At 43.1% G+C, this 16,879-nt stretch overlaps 1 protein-coding gene across 1 annotated transcript in view; it reads right to left on the reverse strand.

Annotated features, from left to right (window-relative positions):
- The window catches only part of LAMA2 (laminin subunit alpha 2), a 586,243-nt gene that overhangs the window by 14,418 nt on the left and 554,946 nt on the right, over positions 1-16,879 (reverse strand). The window contains 4 exon segments of the mRNA XM_029049645.2: positions 1,810-1,999; positions 6,761-6,873; positions 15,795-15,996; positions 16,447-16,623. Of these exon segments, the coding sequence (XP_028905478.1) occupies positions 1,810-1,999; positions 6,761-6,873; positions 15,795-15,996; positions 16,447-16,623 (682 nt within the window).

Consider the following 16,879-nt stretch of genomic DNA (forward strand, 5'->3'; position numbering starts at 1 on the left):
ACCTCTTGTAACAAGATTGCCTCAGGTTGGGAAGAGCACTTTGGCTAGATAGGGATTAGGGGAATGTTAGAAATAAGGTGACATTGCTGCACATTAGGTCTCTTCAGCTACAGGATCACTCATAGGTGAATTTCAGAGCTAGTGGTGTCTTCTTCAAATACAAAGGTCATCTCCATAGAGCTGCATGTTTAAAATCAGGTCGAGTCATTTGAAGTTATCAAATTAGATTATATTTCTGAATGGCAATAAACCTTATAGTCATTAGTGATGGAAGTAGTTAGAAACAAGAGAAGCAGTATTGCCTAGAGGATAGAGCATGAGCCTGGAAGTCAGAAGGACCTGGGTTGTCAGCCCAGCTCTGCCACTTGAACTTGGGCAAATCACTTCACTTCTGTCTGCCTCAGTCATCTCAACTATAAAGTGGGGATTAAGACTGTGAGCCCCATTTGAGACATGGACTATGTACAATCTGATTATCTTGTATCTATCCCAGCACTTAGACTGATTAGTACAGTACCTGGAACATAGTAAGTGCTTCACAAATGCCATAAAAAAAAACAAACAAAAAAACCCATAAAAATCCCCCAACAACAGACTTCATCTCCATTTTGAGGACCTCCTGTATAAAATCATTTTTGTTAAGCTCTTCCTCACTTTCCATGGAATCTTTCATCATCTCCTAACAGCAGGATTTTGTCAGATGTTGGATTTCTTATCCCACTGATAGAAGCAAGGATAAGTACATAATGGCTCCATTTTTCTCTATTTTATGTCCGTATCAATTCAGGTACTTAGGCTTGTATGAGATGCCGGCTGTGTAAACCAGAACCTATTGCTGGATTGATAGGTTAGTAGCTCTGAACCCCCACACCAACCTAGAAAGCTGAATTTACAAATATATCAGAATTAAACTCAAATACTACTTGATGATAATAATTATTCTCTATTTAAAAGCTCTTTTGCTGGACTTGATGGCCTGCCAAATAAGTTTGCAGGTTCTATTTTTTTTTCAAGGAGAGGAAACAATAGCATTATGATTTCTATTTTTTAAATTCTCCATTCTTTTTTCATTGCCGGTCAGCTTCAAGCCTTGCTAATGTTCTAGACTCAATATCCAATTGCATTGTGTCTCATGGAGTAAACCTTTGGAGAACTATAGAGCCTTTATTGTAAGTCATAGTACTTCAGAGTTCTCCGATAAATGTCCATCTGTATAAAAAAAAATTGGTGATTTTTGTTTTTTCCCCCACCCACACTGTTCAGGTATCCCTTAAAAGAAGATGACTGGATTTGCTTTCAAAGACCTCCAGCTCTATATCACCCCAAAGTCAATCAAGCAACTTCTCTTTGTGTCATCCATATATAATTAATCATATTTACTGGATGCTTACTATGTGCAAAGCATTGTACTAAGTACTTGGGAAAGTACAATATAACAGAGTTCTAATATGTTCTAACATGTCTAATATAACATGTTCCCTGCCCACAAGACTATTAGCTCGTTGTGGGCAGGGAATGTGTCTATTTATTGTTATACTGTACTCTCCCAAGTGTTTAGTCCAGTGCTTTGCACACAATAAGCACTCAATAAATATGATTCAGTGAATGAATGAATGGAGTTCACAATCTAGAGGATAAGATTAAACCATCTGTTCTTATACGAGTTTACAAAGGCTGGACTTTAAACTCACAGACAGGTGTAGGAGGGTGGACACTGATGAACTGATCCTTCAAGAAATTTATCCCAAATGGATTCCCTTGGAAGGAGGATCATAAGCAAATGTAAATGCTGCCCTGTAGGGGAGATACCTTGTGCCATTGGCCGTCATTGATTTTGATGGGAATCATAGTACTGGTATTGCCGCTTCCCAAGTCGTAACTGAAATAGGGCATGCCGTTCTTCAGCTGCACCGTAGCAAAATCGGCATGGTTGATTCTTGCCATATAAAAGAGCAGTCCAGACTCTGCTTCTGTTCTGATCTCCAGTTCAACTGTGAGGCTGCAAAAACACAGAGTAAATGTACAAGCCCACACATTTTGCTCTTCTAATGCCCGCCTCCAATTTGTTCCTGAATCTTATCTATCTCACCACTGACCCCTTGCTCATGTCCTCCTTCAGGTCTGGTCCTCCCTCTTCCTTCATATCTGATAGATCACAGCTCTCTCCACTGTTTTTTATTTGCTAAGTCCTTATTGTGTTCCAGGCACTATACTGAGCACTGGGGTAGATACAAGCTAATCAGGTTGAACACAGGCCATGTCCCATGTGGGACTCACAGTCTTATTTTTTTGGTTTTATTGCTCTCTGTCCCCATTTTGCAGATGAAGCAACTGAGACATGGAGAAGTTAAGTGACTTGCCTAAGGTCACTCAGAAGACGTGGTGGATTCGGGATTAGAACTCAGGTCCTCCTGACTCCCAGGTCCATGCTCTATCTACTAGGCCATGCTGTTTCAAAACCTTCCTAAAGTCACATGTCCTCCAAGAGGCCTTCCCTGACTAAGACCTCATTTTCCCTATCCACTCTCCTCTTTGCATCAACTAGGCACTTGGCTTTGTCCCCCATCCACTCTGATACTTACCCCACCCCTAAGGCACTTATGTACATATATTTATACTCTTTCCTTGATGTGTAATTTAATGTCTATCTCCCCCCGTACTTTTCAAAGTGCAAAATGCAGTGTCTGTGTTCAACAAATGCTCAACAAATCCCACTGATTAAATGATGGATTGATTAATGCCAGCAATCATGGGTTTCTGCCTGACATAGTGAGAAATACTCACCCATTCCAAGTATTTGAGAACTGGGGAAATGTGTGCATAACAATGTTTAGAAAAATGATCACAATTGGAGAGAGAAGGGGCAGGGAGATCAGAGAAGAGGCTAAAACGGTAGCCAATCAGAATTTAACATTTAGATGGTGGGGAAAAGATTATCGAAGAAGTTTTGTGGAGGAAAAATTGATAGACTGATTCTGAGCATTTAAGGATTGGATGGAGTCAAGGCAGTACTAAGCACACGGGTTTCAGAGCCAGGGAGAATGATAATATTGTCAACTGTGATGGGAAATATACACAAAGGAAATAATTTGGGAGGGAAGATTAGGAGGGGAGTTTTAGTATAAATTGCCAGACAGACAACCATGTGGAGATGTTCTAGATGTTCCCCTTGTATTCTCTGTCTACACCACCTCCCTTGGAGAACTCATTTGCTCCAATATCTTCAACTATCACTTCTTTGTGGATGATTCCCAAATTTACATCTTCAGCCCTGATCTTCCTCCCTCTCTGCAGTTTTACATTTCCTCCTGACTTAGAAAAGCATCTCTACCTGAATGTCTTATCTCTAATGCCATTACCTCTAACTTAACATGACTAAAATAGAACTCCTTATCCTCCTCCCCAAAACCTCCCCTCCCTCTGACTTTCACATCACTGTAGACAGCACCACCATCCTTCCTGTCTCATAAGCTTGTAATCTTGGCATTATTATTGACTTCTCTTTCATTCAACCCACATATTCAATCTGTCACTAAATCCTATCAGTTCAACCTTCACATTACTAAAAGTCAGCCTTTCCTCTCCAAACTGCTACCATGTTAATCCAAGCACTTATCCTATCCCACCTTGAATACATCAGCCTCCTTGCTGACCTTCCTGTCTCTCCCCACTCCAGTCCATATTTCGCTCTGCTGCCCGGATCATTTTTCTACAAAAATGTTCAGGACATGTTTCTTGACTCCTCAAGAAATTCCAGTGGTTTTTCACCTACCTCCACTTCAAACAGAAACTCCTCACCGTTGGCTTTAAAGCACTATCCCTCTCTCGACCCCACTTCCCCTTCCAGTTCTCACCCTATCTCCCTACTACCCTTCCTTTCCAAGCTCCTAGAACGAGTCGTCTATACTCACTGCCTAGAATTCTTTAACTCCCATTCTCTCCTGAACCCCCTCCAATCTGGTTTCCGTTCCCTCCACTCTACCGAGACTGCTCTCTCTAAGGGCACCCATGACCTCCTTCTTGCTAAATCCAATGACTCCTACTCTATCCTAATCCTCCTTGACCTCTCAGCGGCCTTTGACACTGTTGACCATCCCCTTCTCCTCCACACCTTATCTCACCTTGGCTTCACAGATTCCATCCTCTCCCGGTTCTCCTCTTATCTCTCTAGCCGTTCATTCTCGGTCTCCTTCGCAGGCTCCTCCTTCCCCTCCCATCCTCTAACTGTTGGGGTTCCTCAAGGGTCAGTTCTTGGCCATCTTCTGTTCTCCATTTACACTCACTCCCTCGGTGAACTCATTCGCTCTCACGGCTTCAACTATCATCTCTATGCTGATGACACACAGATCTACATCTCTGCCCCTGTCCTCTCCCCCTCCCTTCAGGCTCGTATCTCCTCCTGCCTCCAAGATGTCTCTACCTGGATGTCTGCCCGCCACCTAAAACTCAACATGGCCAAAACTGAGCTCCTCATCTTCCCTCCCAAGCCTTGTTCTCTTCCTGACTTCCCTATCTCAGTGGATGGCACGACCATCCTTCCCGTCTCTCAGGCCTGCAACCTCGGTGTCATCTTTGACTCGGCTCTCTCATTCACCCCACACATCCAATCCGTCACCAAAACCTGCCAGTCTCACCTTTATAATATCACCAAGATCTGCCCTTTCCTCTCCACTCAAACGGCTATCTTGCTGGTACAGGCTCTCATAATATCCCGGCTGGATTACTGTGTCAGCCTTCTTTCTGATCTCCCTTCCTCCTGTCTCTCCCCACTCCAGTCTATTCTTCATTCTGCTGCCCAGGTCATCTTCCTGCAGAAATGCTCTGGGCATGTTACTCCCCTTCTTAAAAACCTCCAGTGGTTGCCTATCAACCTCCGCATGAAACAAAACCCTCTCACTCTAGGCTTCAAAACTCTCCATCACCTTCCCCCTCCTACCTCTCCTCCCTTCTCTCTTTCCACTGCCTACTCCACACTCTTCGTTCCTCTGCCGTCCACCTCCTCACCGTCCCCCATTCTCACCTATCCCGCCATCAACCCCTGGGCCACGTCCTACCGCTGTCCTGGAATGCCCTCCCTCCTCACCTCCGCCAAACTAATTCTCTTCCCCTCTTCAAAGCCCTACTGAGAGCTCACCTCCTCCAAGAGGCCTTCCCAGACTGATCTTCCCCTTTTCCCTCTGCTCCCTCTGCTCCCCTTCTACCCCCCCTTCACCTCCCCTCAGCTAAGCCCTCTTTTCCCCCATTTCCCTCTTCTCCCCCTCTCCCTTCCCCTCCCCTTAGCACTGGGCTCGTTCACTCAATTGTATATATTTTCATTATCCTATTCATTTTGTTAATGAGATGTTCATCCCCTTGATTCTATTTATTGCTATTGTTTTTGTCTGTCTCCCCCGATTAGACTCTAAGCCCTTCGTCAGTGGGCAGGGACTGTCTCTATCTGTTGCCGATTTGTACATTCCAAGCACTTAGTACAGTGCTCTGCACATAGTAAGAGCTCAATAAATAGTACTGAATAAATGAATGAATGAAATGAATTGTTCCCTTCTACCTCACCTTGTTACTCTCCTACTAAGATTCAGTCTGTACACTTGTCTACTCTAATGCTAACCTTCTAATTGTATCTCAGTGTCATCTATCTGGCCACCAACCTCTCCACCACACCCTGCCTCTGGCCTGGAATGCCCTCCTTCCTCATATCCAACAGACAATTACTCGCCCCACCTTCAAAGCCTTATTGAAGGTGCATCTCCTCCAAGACGCCTTCCCTGACTAAACCTTTCATCTTCTCCTACCCCTTCTGCACTGCCTTGACCTGCTCCTTTTATTCGTCTCCCCTTCCACGCCCCATAGCCCTTATGTACATATCTGTAATTTATTTATATCAATGTCTGTCTCCCCCTCTAGACTCTAGGCTCGCTGTGGGCAGGAAATGTGTCCATTTATTGTTGTTACATTGTACTCTCCCAAGTGCTCGATATTCATTCAGTTGTATTTATTGAGTGCTTACTGTGTGCAGAGGATTGTACTAAGCTCTTGGGAAAGTACAACAATAAACAGACACATTCCCTGCCCACACCAAGTTTACAGTCTAGTGCTAGGCATACAGTAAGCACTAAATAAGTACGATTGACAGACTGAATGACTTATCCACTGCCTGGGTTCTTCAAGCTTACGCCAATTGCAAATTATGCTCATTTTGGTGAAAAACACTAATTATCAATATTTGGAACACTGCACTAATATTGAGACTGGGCAGGCTAGTACTCTAAAGGAGATAAAATATTCTAGACTGTGAGCTTATAGTGGGCAGGGAACATATCTACCACCTCTTTTATATTGTACTCTCCCAAGTGCTTAGTACCAGCTTTGCACAGAGTAAGCTCTCAATAAATATGATTGATTGACTGAATCTGTTTTTCTTATTCATCAGTTACATTTAACATGCTAAAAGTGGAAAAGATAGCATCCTGGCCCTTGGTTTTATTGCTCTCTGTCCCCACTATGATTTCTGATTCTCTATGGCCTATTTCGAGTGTTTACATTTTTATAATTTGTGTTTTTATGAAAATGGCTGGAAAAAAAAGTGTTTTTCTCATTTGTCTAATAAGCACAAAGTTAATTATCTCCTACTTGCCCTAGAGTGGACAAACCAAACAATTACTCTTGTGCTAGTTAAGTGGAATGCAAATAAGTAAATATACTTTGCTTCATTCACTACTGCAGATAGATAACACAGTGCTCGTCTCGGAAATGGACATACCGGTTTTTAACTTTGGTGTCATCAAATGCAATTGCAACATGGCTATGTTTTGACAGACCAAACTGCTTGCCGTCCAATAGAATGGCTGGTTCTGTATCAGCAGCACAGGGTCCCTGAAGAAATACAAGTTAATAATCAGCCTGTGGGGTAATGAAGAACTTTGCATCTGCCTCATCCCAACATTCATTCATTCATTTAATCGTACTTATTCAGCACTTACTGTATGCAAAGCACTGTACTAAGCACTTGGGAGACTACAATAAAACAATGAACTGACACATACCCTACCCACAATCAGCTCACAGTCTATAGGGGAGAGAGATGTTAATATACATAAATAGTATCTCCATTATGGGTAAAATTGAAAATTCCTCAAGGGCAAGGATTATATGTTTTTATGAGTGCCCCAAACACCTAGCACAGTGCTATGTACCTTGTGGTTTCCATAAATACTTAAAAAATATTTCTTTAATGGGTCAGGAGTTTAGAGGAACATGGTAGCCAATCCACATGAAGGTTGTAGAAGTATAAAAGGGCTCAACTTTTAAAAAATCTTTGTTTTCCAATACCCAGTACTTACAGCATGTAACTTACATTGCTATTTAGGCACTTATTCGCCTACCACATATCTACTTTTCCATTACATTTTTTACTCTATACTTTGTCTGCCTCCCCTGCTAGATTGTTAGCTCCATGAGACCAGGGATTGTGTCTAACTTGATATAACTTGTCTAACTTGAATCTAATGATATAAGCAGCAGCATGGCATAGGAGATAGAGCATGAGCCTGGGAGTCAGAAGGTCATGGGTTCTAATCCCAGCTCTGCCACTTGTCTGATGTGTGACCTTGGGCAAGTCACTTCACTTCTCTGTGCCTCAGTTCCTTCATCTGTAAAATGGGGATTAAGACTGTGAGCCCTTTGTGGGACTGGGACTATGACCAAACCCATTATCTTGTATCTTCCCCAGCACTTAGAACAGTGTCTGTTATATAGTAAGCACTTAACAAATGCTGTAATTATTATTATTAACTCTACTGTACTCTCCCAAGCACTCAGTACAGCACTCTGCACAAAGTTCTCAATAGATACTATAGATGGATTCCTCAGGAAGAGATACAGCCTTACTTATAAAGCCAATGCCTGCTAGACTTTTAAGTAGTGCCTGAGTAACCTGTCAATCAGTCATATTTATTGGGAGCATGTACTCTGTGCAGAGCACTGTACTAAACTCTTGTGAGAGTACAATATGACAGAGTTGGGAGTCATGTTCCCCGTCTTTGAAGAGTTACAATGTAAAGGGGGAGACGTACACTCAAACAAATTAAGGATTATACATGCAGGGCTGAGGATGGGGTCAATAAAGGGAATAAATTCAAGTGCAAGGGTGATGCAGAAGGGAGAGGGAGTAGGTGAAATGAGGCTTTAGTTGGGGAAGGCCTCCTGGAGGAGATGGGATTTTAATAAGACTTTGAAGGTAGGGAGTGATGGTCAGTGAAATATAACTGCAGATAGCTGAGAAATCAGTATTACAGGTGCTTTCTTCTAGAAGTGGGTAGGATTATGTTGGCCTTGATCATCCTAAATCCCTACATATAGACTGGACAATAGAACTGACCAAAATGGTCCCTTTCCAATTTCACAGGATAGGATGAGGACAGGAGAGGGCCAGAGAAGTGAAGTTACTTGCTCAAGGTTACATAGCAGACAAGCGGCGGAGGGGCTGATAGTGTGTGTTAGGAAGCAGTTGGCTAAACAAACACACCCCAAAGCTCCCGGCGCTACTGTGTGAGCAATAAGGCTGAACATTTAGACAGGAATGAATAAATACCAGTGGGTCTTGTCGCCCAACTCCCAAATATGGCTGGGGAAGGAAAGAGGATCTGGAAGTAGTAGAGTATATCTGGGGACAGGTATCCCTTGGAAGTAGGTTGGAACTCCGTCACACCAACTTAGGCGAGTCACCTCTATCAAAAGTCACACTCACTCTACCGAATCCTGTGAGGTGCCGAGTGATCAATTGAAACTTCTTGTTGGAGAAAGGAGAAGTTAGTATTCCCATAAGTATCTTGACCTCTAGGTGATTTGAAAGGTAACCCGGACCAACACGTGATTTGACAGGTAACCTCAGGGTGATGTGAAAGGTAGTCCTTGAGAGGGACTGTATCTCCACTCCAGTTCCACCAGCTGTCAGAAGTTGGGGAACATGCTTGCCAGTGTACTTGCTGCTGCTTTTTGTGGTTTCAAGGGCTTTCTTTGTCCTGTAAATTTCAAATAAACCTACTCCTTTCTGTTGCCCATAATCCTCCGAGTTTGAATCCATTTCCAATCCCTCATCCAATCCGCGAACTCATGAGTTATCCTGTGGCTAGTTCCACCCAGTGACAAGTCCTATGTGGGACATGGACTGTGTTCAACCTGATTACCTTGTATCTACCCAAGATCTTAGAACAGTGAGCGCTTATCAAATAACATTAAAAAAAAAAGCCTGACATTTTCCAGCTCTGGACTGACCCCCAACCTCTAGTTGAAACTTAACTCAGCAGAGGTTTTCAGAAAGCCAGTTTTAGTACTGTTTTTGCCAAGGTGTCCTTGTGTGGTGAGCTTAACTTGTGGCTCAACACAACATAAGGAATTTCTACTTGGAGGAAATTCCTATCTCTAAGGTTTTAGAATCATTTTCTTCCCCATGGGCTGCTTCATAGCTAGTTGAGTGTCTTTAAGACAAAGGTCAGGAATTTCAGCGAGTTGCGGAGCTAAATGGGCCACTGTTTGAAATTTTTGAAGAGTAGGGAGATATGCATAGAATGATATATAAGAAAAATGATCCTGCCAGCAGAATGAAGTATTGACTGGAGAGGGGAGAGGTTGAAGTCAGGGAGGTCAGCAAAAAGGTTGATGCAATAATCAAGCGGGGTAGGACAATGTTTTGGGCAATACAATATTATTGCATTGTACTCTCCCAAGTGCTTTGCACACAGTAAGCACTCGATAAATAGGATTGATTGATAGAACAAGGACTTGGGCCAGGGTGATAGCTGTTTGGATGGAGAGTGAGAGAGGGACTGATTCTGAAGATGAGGTGAAGATAGAACTGACAGGATGAATATGTGGATTAAAGGAGAAATGTGAGTTAAGGATAATTCTGCAGTTATGGGCTTATAAAACAGGGAGGATGGTGGAGGATGGGACTAGAATGTTCATCCTCTGAAATAATGAGATAAATTATGAAGATCTAGGAATATTTCCTCTTCTATGGGCTAGATGAAAAAGCAATACCTCAACACCATTGATACTACAAAAATAATTTGGGATTATTTGCCAAGATAGGTATAAGATTTCCATATCACTATTGGCTCCTGGAAGCCAGCAACCATAAAGATGCCTTTTTTACTTTTGGTTCCTGAGATTCTTTAGAGCACAATGGCTAAATTCTCCCACCTGCTTTGCTTAAATGCGAGGAGAGTTTCACTAAACACCTCCAAATTCTCACTGCCCAGGAACTTTCATCGATGTTAGCAACATTAAACCAGGGGATTACAAACATGTTGGGAGAAGGGAGTGGGTCCTTTATTTTTATTACATTCTCCAAATATACAGGAAGTCACTGGAGGTGCTCAATAAGTACTATTGAATGAATGATAGTACACACCAGCAATTTAGAATCAAGGTAGAGAAGCAGCATGGCCTAGTGGATAGAACATGGACCTGGAGGTCAGAAGGATCTGGGTTCTAAACTCAGCTCTGCCACTAGTCTGCTGTGTGACCTTGGGCAAGTCACTTAACTTCTCTATGCCTCAGGTACCTCATCTATAAAATGGGAATTAAGATTGTGAGCCCCACGTGGGACATGGACTGTGACCAACCTGATTATTTGTATCTACCCCAGATTTTAGAATAGTGCCTGGAACATAGTAAGCTCTTAACAGATACTATTAAAAAACAAGAGAGGAAGAGCTAGAGAAGCAGCGTGGCTCAGTGGCAAGAGCCCGGGCTTGGGAGTCAGAGGTCATGGGTTCTCAGTCTGGCTCTGCCACTTGCCAGCTGTGTGACTTTGGGCAAGTCACTTAACTTCTCTGTGCCTCAGTTACCTCATCTGTAAAATGGGGATTAAAACTGTAAATCCCACGTGGGACAACCTGATCACTTTGTATCCTCCCAGCACTTAGAACAGTGCTTTGCACCTAGTAAGTGCTTAACAAATACCACCATTATTATATAAAGTATACAATCCCCTCTAGACTTTGAGCTGGTTGAGGGCAGGGATTGTCTCTTCATTAGTGCATTGTACTTTCTCAAGCACTTAGTAGAGTGTTCTGCACACAGTAAGTGCTCAAATATGAGCGAATGAAGGAAAACAGGCTTTAAAAACAACGAGGCCTTTTTTAAAAAATGAATCTGGCATCCTCTGTGTTTGGTAAATTAACACTAAAGATATACATTCCCTCTGCAACGAGCCAAGCTGAGGGGAACATTTTTTGACACACCTCATATATTTATATTCATCTATTTATGCTGGAGTTTCCCCAAGTCTTCAAATCAGCTAGGAACCTGACACTGAACTCTAATCAGGTTATGAGCTGCAGAGTATCCTGTTTCCTCTCTTAAAGGAAGAATCTCTGTTACGAAAAAATAAGCTGCAGCTTACTGTCAGATAATTTCACAGATCAGTGTGGAAAAGACACTGATTAGCAGGAAAAGAACAAAGATTGCGTAAGGAAAATGTATGCGGAGCTGAGTAAAACACATGTTGGGAAACCTTTAGAAAGGGTCCCTTAAGATTCCAGCACTGAGTCTGAATGTGTGTAATCCAAGTGTTTTTCATTACAAGGAAATCTTGAGAAACAGGAGCAGACATGAATTGGAAGCAATGATTGAGAAAGTATCGTTCCAAGATGAGTCATAGCTCTCCTCAATAATGGCCTTCAACAGGTTCTGTGGAGTATTAGCTCTGAAGCGGAAAACCATCAATGCCTGTGATTTTTCTTCAAGGCTAATCCCTATAAATGGTGTTTATCAGATCCAAATGAGAAGGAGGTCATGTCGAAAGGAATCCTTTAAGAAAAATGCTCAACGTGTATCAGGCCAGCTTGAACGAAGGGGAGAATGGCTGAAGTCTTGAAAAGGTTTGAAGGATTCTGCGTTTAAAGGCACTTCACTGTCTGATCTGTCTCACTGTGTTACAATGACGCCACCTTGTGTTCCCCGCTTCAAATGCTGCTGATGCAAAGAGGAAAACAGTTTCCCTTGGGGCAAGAAACCCTTCTCTCCCCAGTGGACAGGTGCAAAACCAGAGGCCTACTGGTACATTCGGTCCTGGAAATATTTTGGGGACGGGAAGGTCAATTCATGCAGTTATATGAGATACAGTTCTCGCGGTAACTATTCAGAAAACTAGAGAAGTAGCGTGCCTCAGTGGAAAGAGCCCGGGCTTGGGAGTCAGAGGTCATGGGTTTGAATCCCGCCTCTGCCACTTGGCAGTTGTGTGCCTGTGGGCAAGTCACTTAACTTCTCTGTGCTTCAGTTACCTCATCTGTAAAATGGGGATTAAGACTGTGAGCCTCACGTGGGACAACCTGATTACCTTGTATCTACCCCAGCGCTTAGAACACTGCTCTGCACATAGTAAGCGCTTAAAAAATACCACCATCATTATTATTATTATCATTCAAGGAAGAGAAGAGGTATCTTCAAGTCGATAAGAGCATGGGCCTCGGAGTCGGAAGGAACTGGGCTCTAATTCTGTCTCCACCACTTGTCGGCTGTGGGACCTTGGGCAAGTCGCTTCATTTCTCTGTGCCCCAGTCACCTCGCCTCTGTTCTAGAACTCTCTCCCCTTCCCTATACGCCTTACCACCACTCTCCCCACCTTCAAAGTTTTTCTCCCCCGATAAGACTGTGAGCCCATCATTGGGCAGGGACTGTCTCTATCTGTTGCCAAATTGTACATTCCAAGTGCTTAGTACAGTGCTCTGCATATAGTAAGCACTCAATAAATACTATTGAATGAATGAATGACTGAGTCTGTTAAATGGGGATTAAGAATGTGAGCCCCGTGTGGGACATGGACTCTGTCCAATCTGATTATTCTGAATTTACCCAAGCTCTTAGAACAGCGCCCAGTACATAGTAGGCTCTTAACAAATAGCATAAAAAAAGGAAAGGTCAGTGCATTATCACAGCAATGGGATAAAGTGTCTTTGAGCAATTCACAGTCCCCTAGGTTAGGAGAAAGCATATACGAGGGGAGGAAGGAAGGGAGATAAGGAGGGAGGGAGGGACAAGAGAAGAGATGGCTAAGGGAAGAAGAGAAAAGGAAAAGGAGACAAAGAAGTGATGGTGGAGGGGATAGCCCCAGTAGCATTTTAGGTAACCAACAAACCTATTCTGATGGGCTTTAAGGAGTTCTGTAGGCATCTGTTCATTCATTCATTCAATAGTATTTATTGAGTGCTTACTATGTGCAGAGCACAGTACTAAGCGCTTGGAATGTACAAATCGGCAACAGATAGAGACAGTCCCTGCCCTTTGACGGGCTTACAGTCTAATTGGGGGAGACAGACAAGAACAATAGCAATAAATAGAATCAGGGAGAAGAACATCTCATTAAAACAATAGCAAATAAATAGAATCAAGGTGATGTACATCTCATTAACAAAATAAATAGGGTAATGAAGATATCTGTTTTGCATCCTGATTGAGGGAGAGGAGCAGCAGTAAGGGAGAGGATGGAAGAGTTGGTTAGAGTGGAGAGATCATTATCCAGGAATAGCTTTACTTAAATCAGTGGTATTTACTGAGCACTAGCTATGTTCACAACACTTTATTAAGCCCTTGGGAGAGTACAGTGCAACACAATTAGTAGACACATTCTCTGTCCATAATAAGTTTACAGTCTAGAAGGAAGGTAAATAAGCAAAGACAATTTTCCTTGTAGAACCCTGCTTTTTTTTCTTCCTTTTTTGTTTTGGTTTTGCTTTTCCACTAATAGTAGGAAGAAGCCAGAAGTACTCCTATTTTTATGATCAATATGAGTAATAATAATAATGTTGGTATTTGTTAAGCGCTTACTTGTGCAGAGCACTGTTCTAAGCACTGGGGTAGATACAGGGTAATCAGGTTGTCCTACTGAGGCTCACAGTCTTAATCCCCATTTTACAGATGAGGGAACTGGGGCACTGAGAAGTTAGTGACCTGCCCACAGTCACACAGCTGACCAGTGGCAGAGCCAGGATTCAAACCCATGACCTCTGACTCCCAAGTCCGTGATTCCACTTCACTGAGCCATGCTGTTCTACTCCTCAGTGACCTATGAAAAGGAGGCGAGCAGAATAGGGACAGCAGCTGAGGACTCTCTCCCAGAGATTTCCTGTTTCATAAGTACAAGCTGCAGGAGCTCTGGACACAGGATTCAGATGAGAGGGTGTAGATGGCTTAGTGACACCCATCCCACTCCTGGACAGTCAATCAATAATTAACGGTATTTATTGAGTGACTACTTTGAGCAGAGCACTGTCCTGAGCACTGGGAGAGGACAACACAACAGAGTTGATACACGTTACCTGCCGTATGAGGTTTATAGTCTAGATGGGAAGACAGCCAAAATAAATTATGGATATCTATGTAAGTGCTGTGTAGCTGAGGTTTGGGTGAATATCAGATGCTTAAAGACAAATCATACTCACCTCCTGTTGGGGGTAGGTTATACCTCTCTCCTCCCCTCTAGCAAACCTGATCACCTGAGTACTTAGAACAGTGCTTGACATCTGGTAAGGACTTGATAAAATAATAATAATAATGATAACAAGAACAATAGAGAAAGTGGAATTTTTCAGTTTAAATCTAGAAGGAACAATTGGGTATCATAAAATATATTTGAATCATAGGACTACAAATCATTTGTCTTTGGAAAGTTTCAATATCCTTTGGTTGCACTACAACTTCATGTTGGGGAAGGATGAAAATTATTGAGTGGGAGACAGGTACCAACCAGTAGGTTGGTGTTGGGTAAGTTCTGGGCTATATTAGGTGGGTTGAATATAAAGAGAAATGACATAAAATGCTCCAACCCAACACTCAGTGATCCGAGCTGATATTGAAGAAAAGAAAAGGGATTTTAATCAATTAATGGTATTTATTGAGCACTTACTGTGTGCAGAGCATTGAACTAGGCTCTCGGGAGATACTGTATAACAAAATTGGTAGACACATTCTCTGTCCACAAAGGGGAAACAAACATTAATATAAATAAATAAATTACAGATATGTACTTAAATGCTGTGGGACTGAGGTTGGGGTGAATAAAGGGCATAAATCTAAGTGCAAGGGTGGCACAGAAGGGAGAGGGTGACACAGTAGGGGCAAAAGAGGGTTTAGGCAGGGAAGGATTTTGGGAGAAGATGTGATCTGAAGAGACTGTAAGCTTACGGTGGGCAGGGAATAATAATTGTAGGATTTATTAAGTGCTTACTATGTGCCAAGCACTGTTCCAAGCACTGGGGTAGATACGAGATAATCACGTTGTCCCATGTGGGGCTCACAATCTTAATCCCCATTTTACAGATGAGGCAACTGAGGCACTGAGAGATTAAGTGACTTCCTCAATTCAGCAGACAAATGGCAGAGCTGGAATTAGAACCCACATCCTCTGACTCACAAGACTGTGCTCTTGCCACTAGGCCAAGCTGCTTCTCGTGTGGGAATGTATCTAGCAACTGTTCAACCGGATTCTCCCAAATCACTGTGCTCTGTGCACAGAGTACAGTGCTCTGCACACAGTAAGTATTCAATAAATACAATTGATTAGTGAATTGACTGATAAGGCCTTAAAGGTGAGGGAAACTGATATTCTGTCAGATATGAAAAGGGAGGGAGTTCCAGGCCAGAGGCAGGAATTTCAATTTTTCCCCCATCTGGGTGAGGAACGGAGTAAAATACCTCTCATTTACCCAGGGAAGGTAACTAAGTCAAGGAAACAGCCCCTCCCTCTGATTATTGCTTCTCTGTTTAGAGAAGTTGGTTGCAGGAACACTTACGTGAAAAAGAATAGGGGACGGGGTTGGTTGGGGAAATGCTGGAGTGGATGGCATGAGCTCTGTCTCCTTCGCAGGACCCTGCTCTGGTGGGAAAAGGCTCTCCTCTGTCATCACTTCGCCCTCATCTTCTGTGGGCTTCGTCTCAGTGCACCGACCGATGTCTGCATTTTTGAAGGACACGGGCCTAGCAAAATCCATGGGGCTAAGGAAACATAATGGAACACAAGGAGTCCACATAAGGGTCCCATCAGTGGCTTTATTTTCTTCCTCATCCCACCCCCGCACAACCGAATGGCTCTTTCAGATAAACAGCAAACTACTGCAGCTGTTGTTTCCAAGCCCTTCAGGACACCTCTGAGTTTTGGGAATGTATGGAGAGGAGGAATCGCTCAACAAAATGACTTTGAGGTTGGGGACTTTACAATCAGAAATCCTTTTTTGTCAGGAAGGGGCCAAATCGAACCAGCAAGGCCATAAGATGGTTCTTGGCCCAGGGAAGAGATCATTTATGTGGGGAGAGAGATTCTTTCCCGTCCTTCATCCTTGGTTTTGACTTTGAATGGGTATTTTGGTAAAACAACAGAATCCGGCACAGTCCACGTGACCTCGGTTTGCCAGGGAGGCGAAGGAGTCATTTGGAGGTTTTACTTACACCGAATTTATGACAAGATTCCAGATGCAGCCTTCGAAGGGAGGGATGTGCTGGAGAGGGGATGGCTGGAATTCTGGAGGGGCTCCCCCTACAAATAGTTTTTTAACAGGAATAGGCTGTTGCGTTGTCAGATTCTGCATGTGACTCCTCTCTTCGTCCACCTGAACGGTAAACAGGCTGATAAAATAAAAAAAGGCAGGGACCAAAAAAGGAGATGCGGTTTAGCAATCATGTGCAAATTGTCTCATCACCACTCCCACTTACTCCACAGAGGGCACTTCTATGGGATGCTTAGCTGCACAAAATTAAGCAAATGTTATTGTCTCTCAGGCTCCCTCTACTTTGTCTTTGTCATTCATTCTCCCATCAGCGCTCTGTAAAGCCTGATGGCAGCATTGCAGGACTATTAACCTCTGATTCAGAGGGAAATATT

The sequence above is a fragment of the Ornithorhynchus anatinus genome, chromosome 2, assembly GCF_004115215.2.
Source record: "Ornithorhynchus anatinus isolate Pmale09 chromosome 2, mOrnAna1.pri.v4, whole genome shotgun sequence".
Taxonomy (NCBI): domain Eukaryota; kingdom Metazoa; phylum Chordata; class Mammalia; order Monotremata; family Ornithorhynchidae; genus Ornithorhynchus; species Ornithorhynchus anatinus.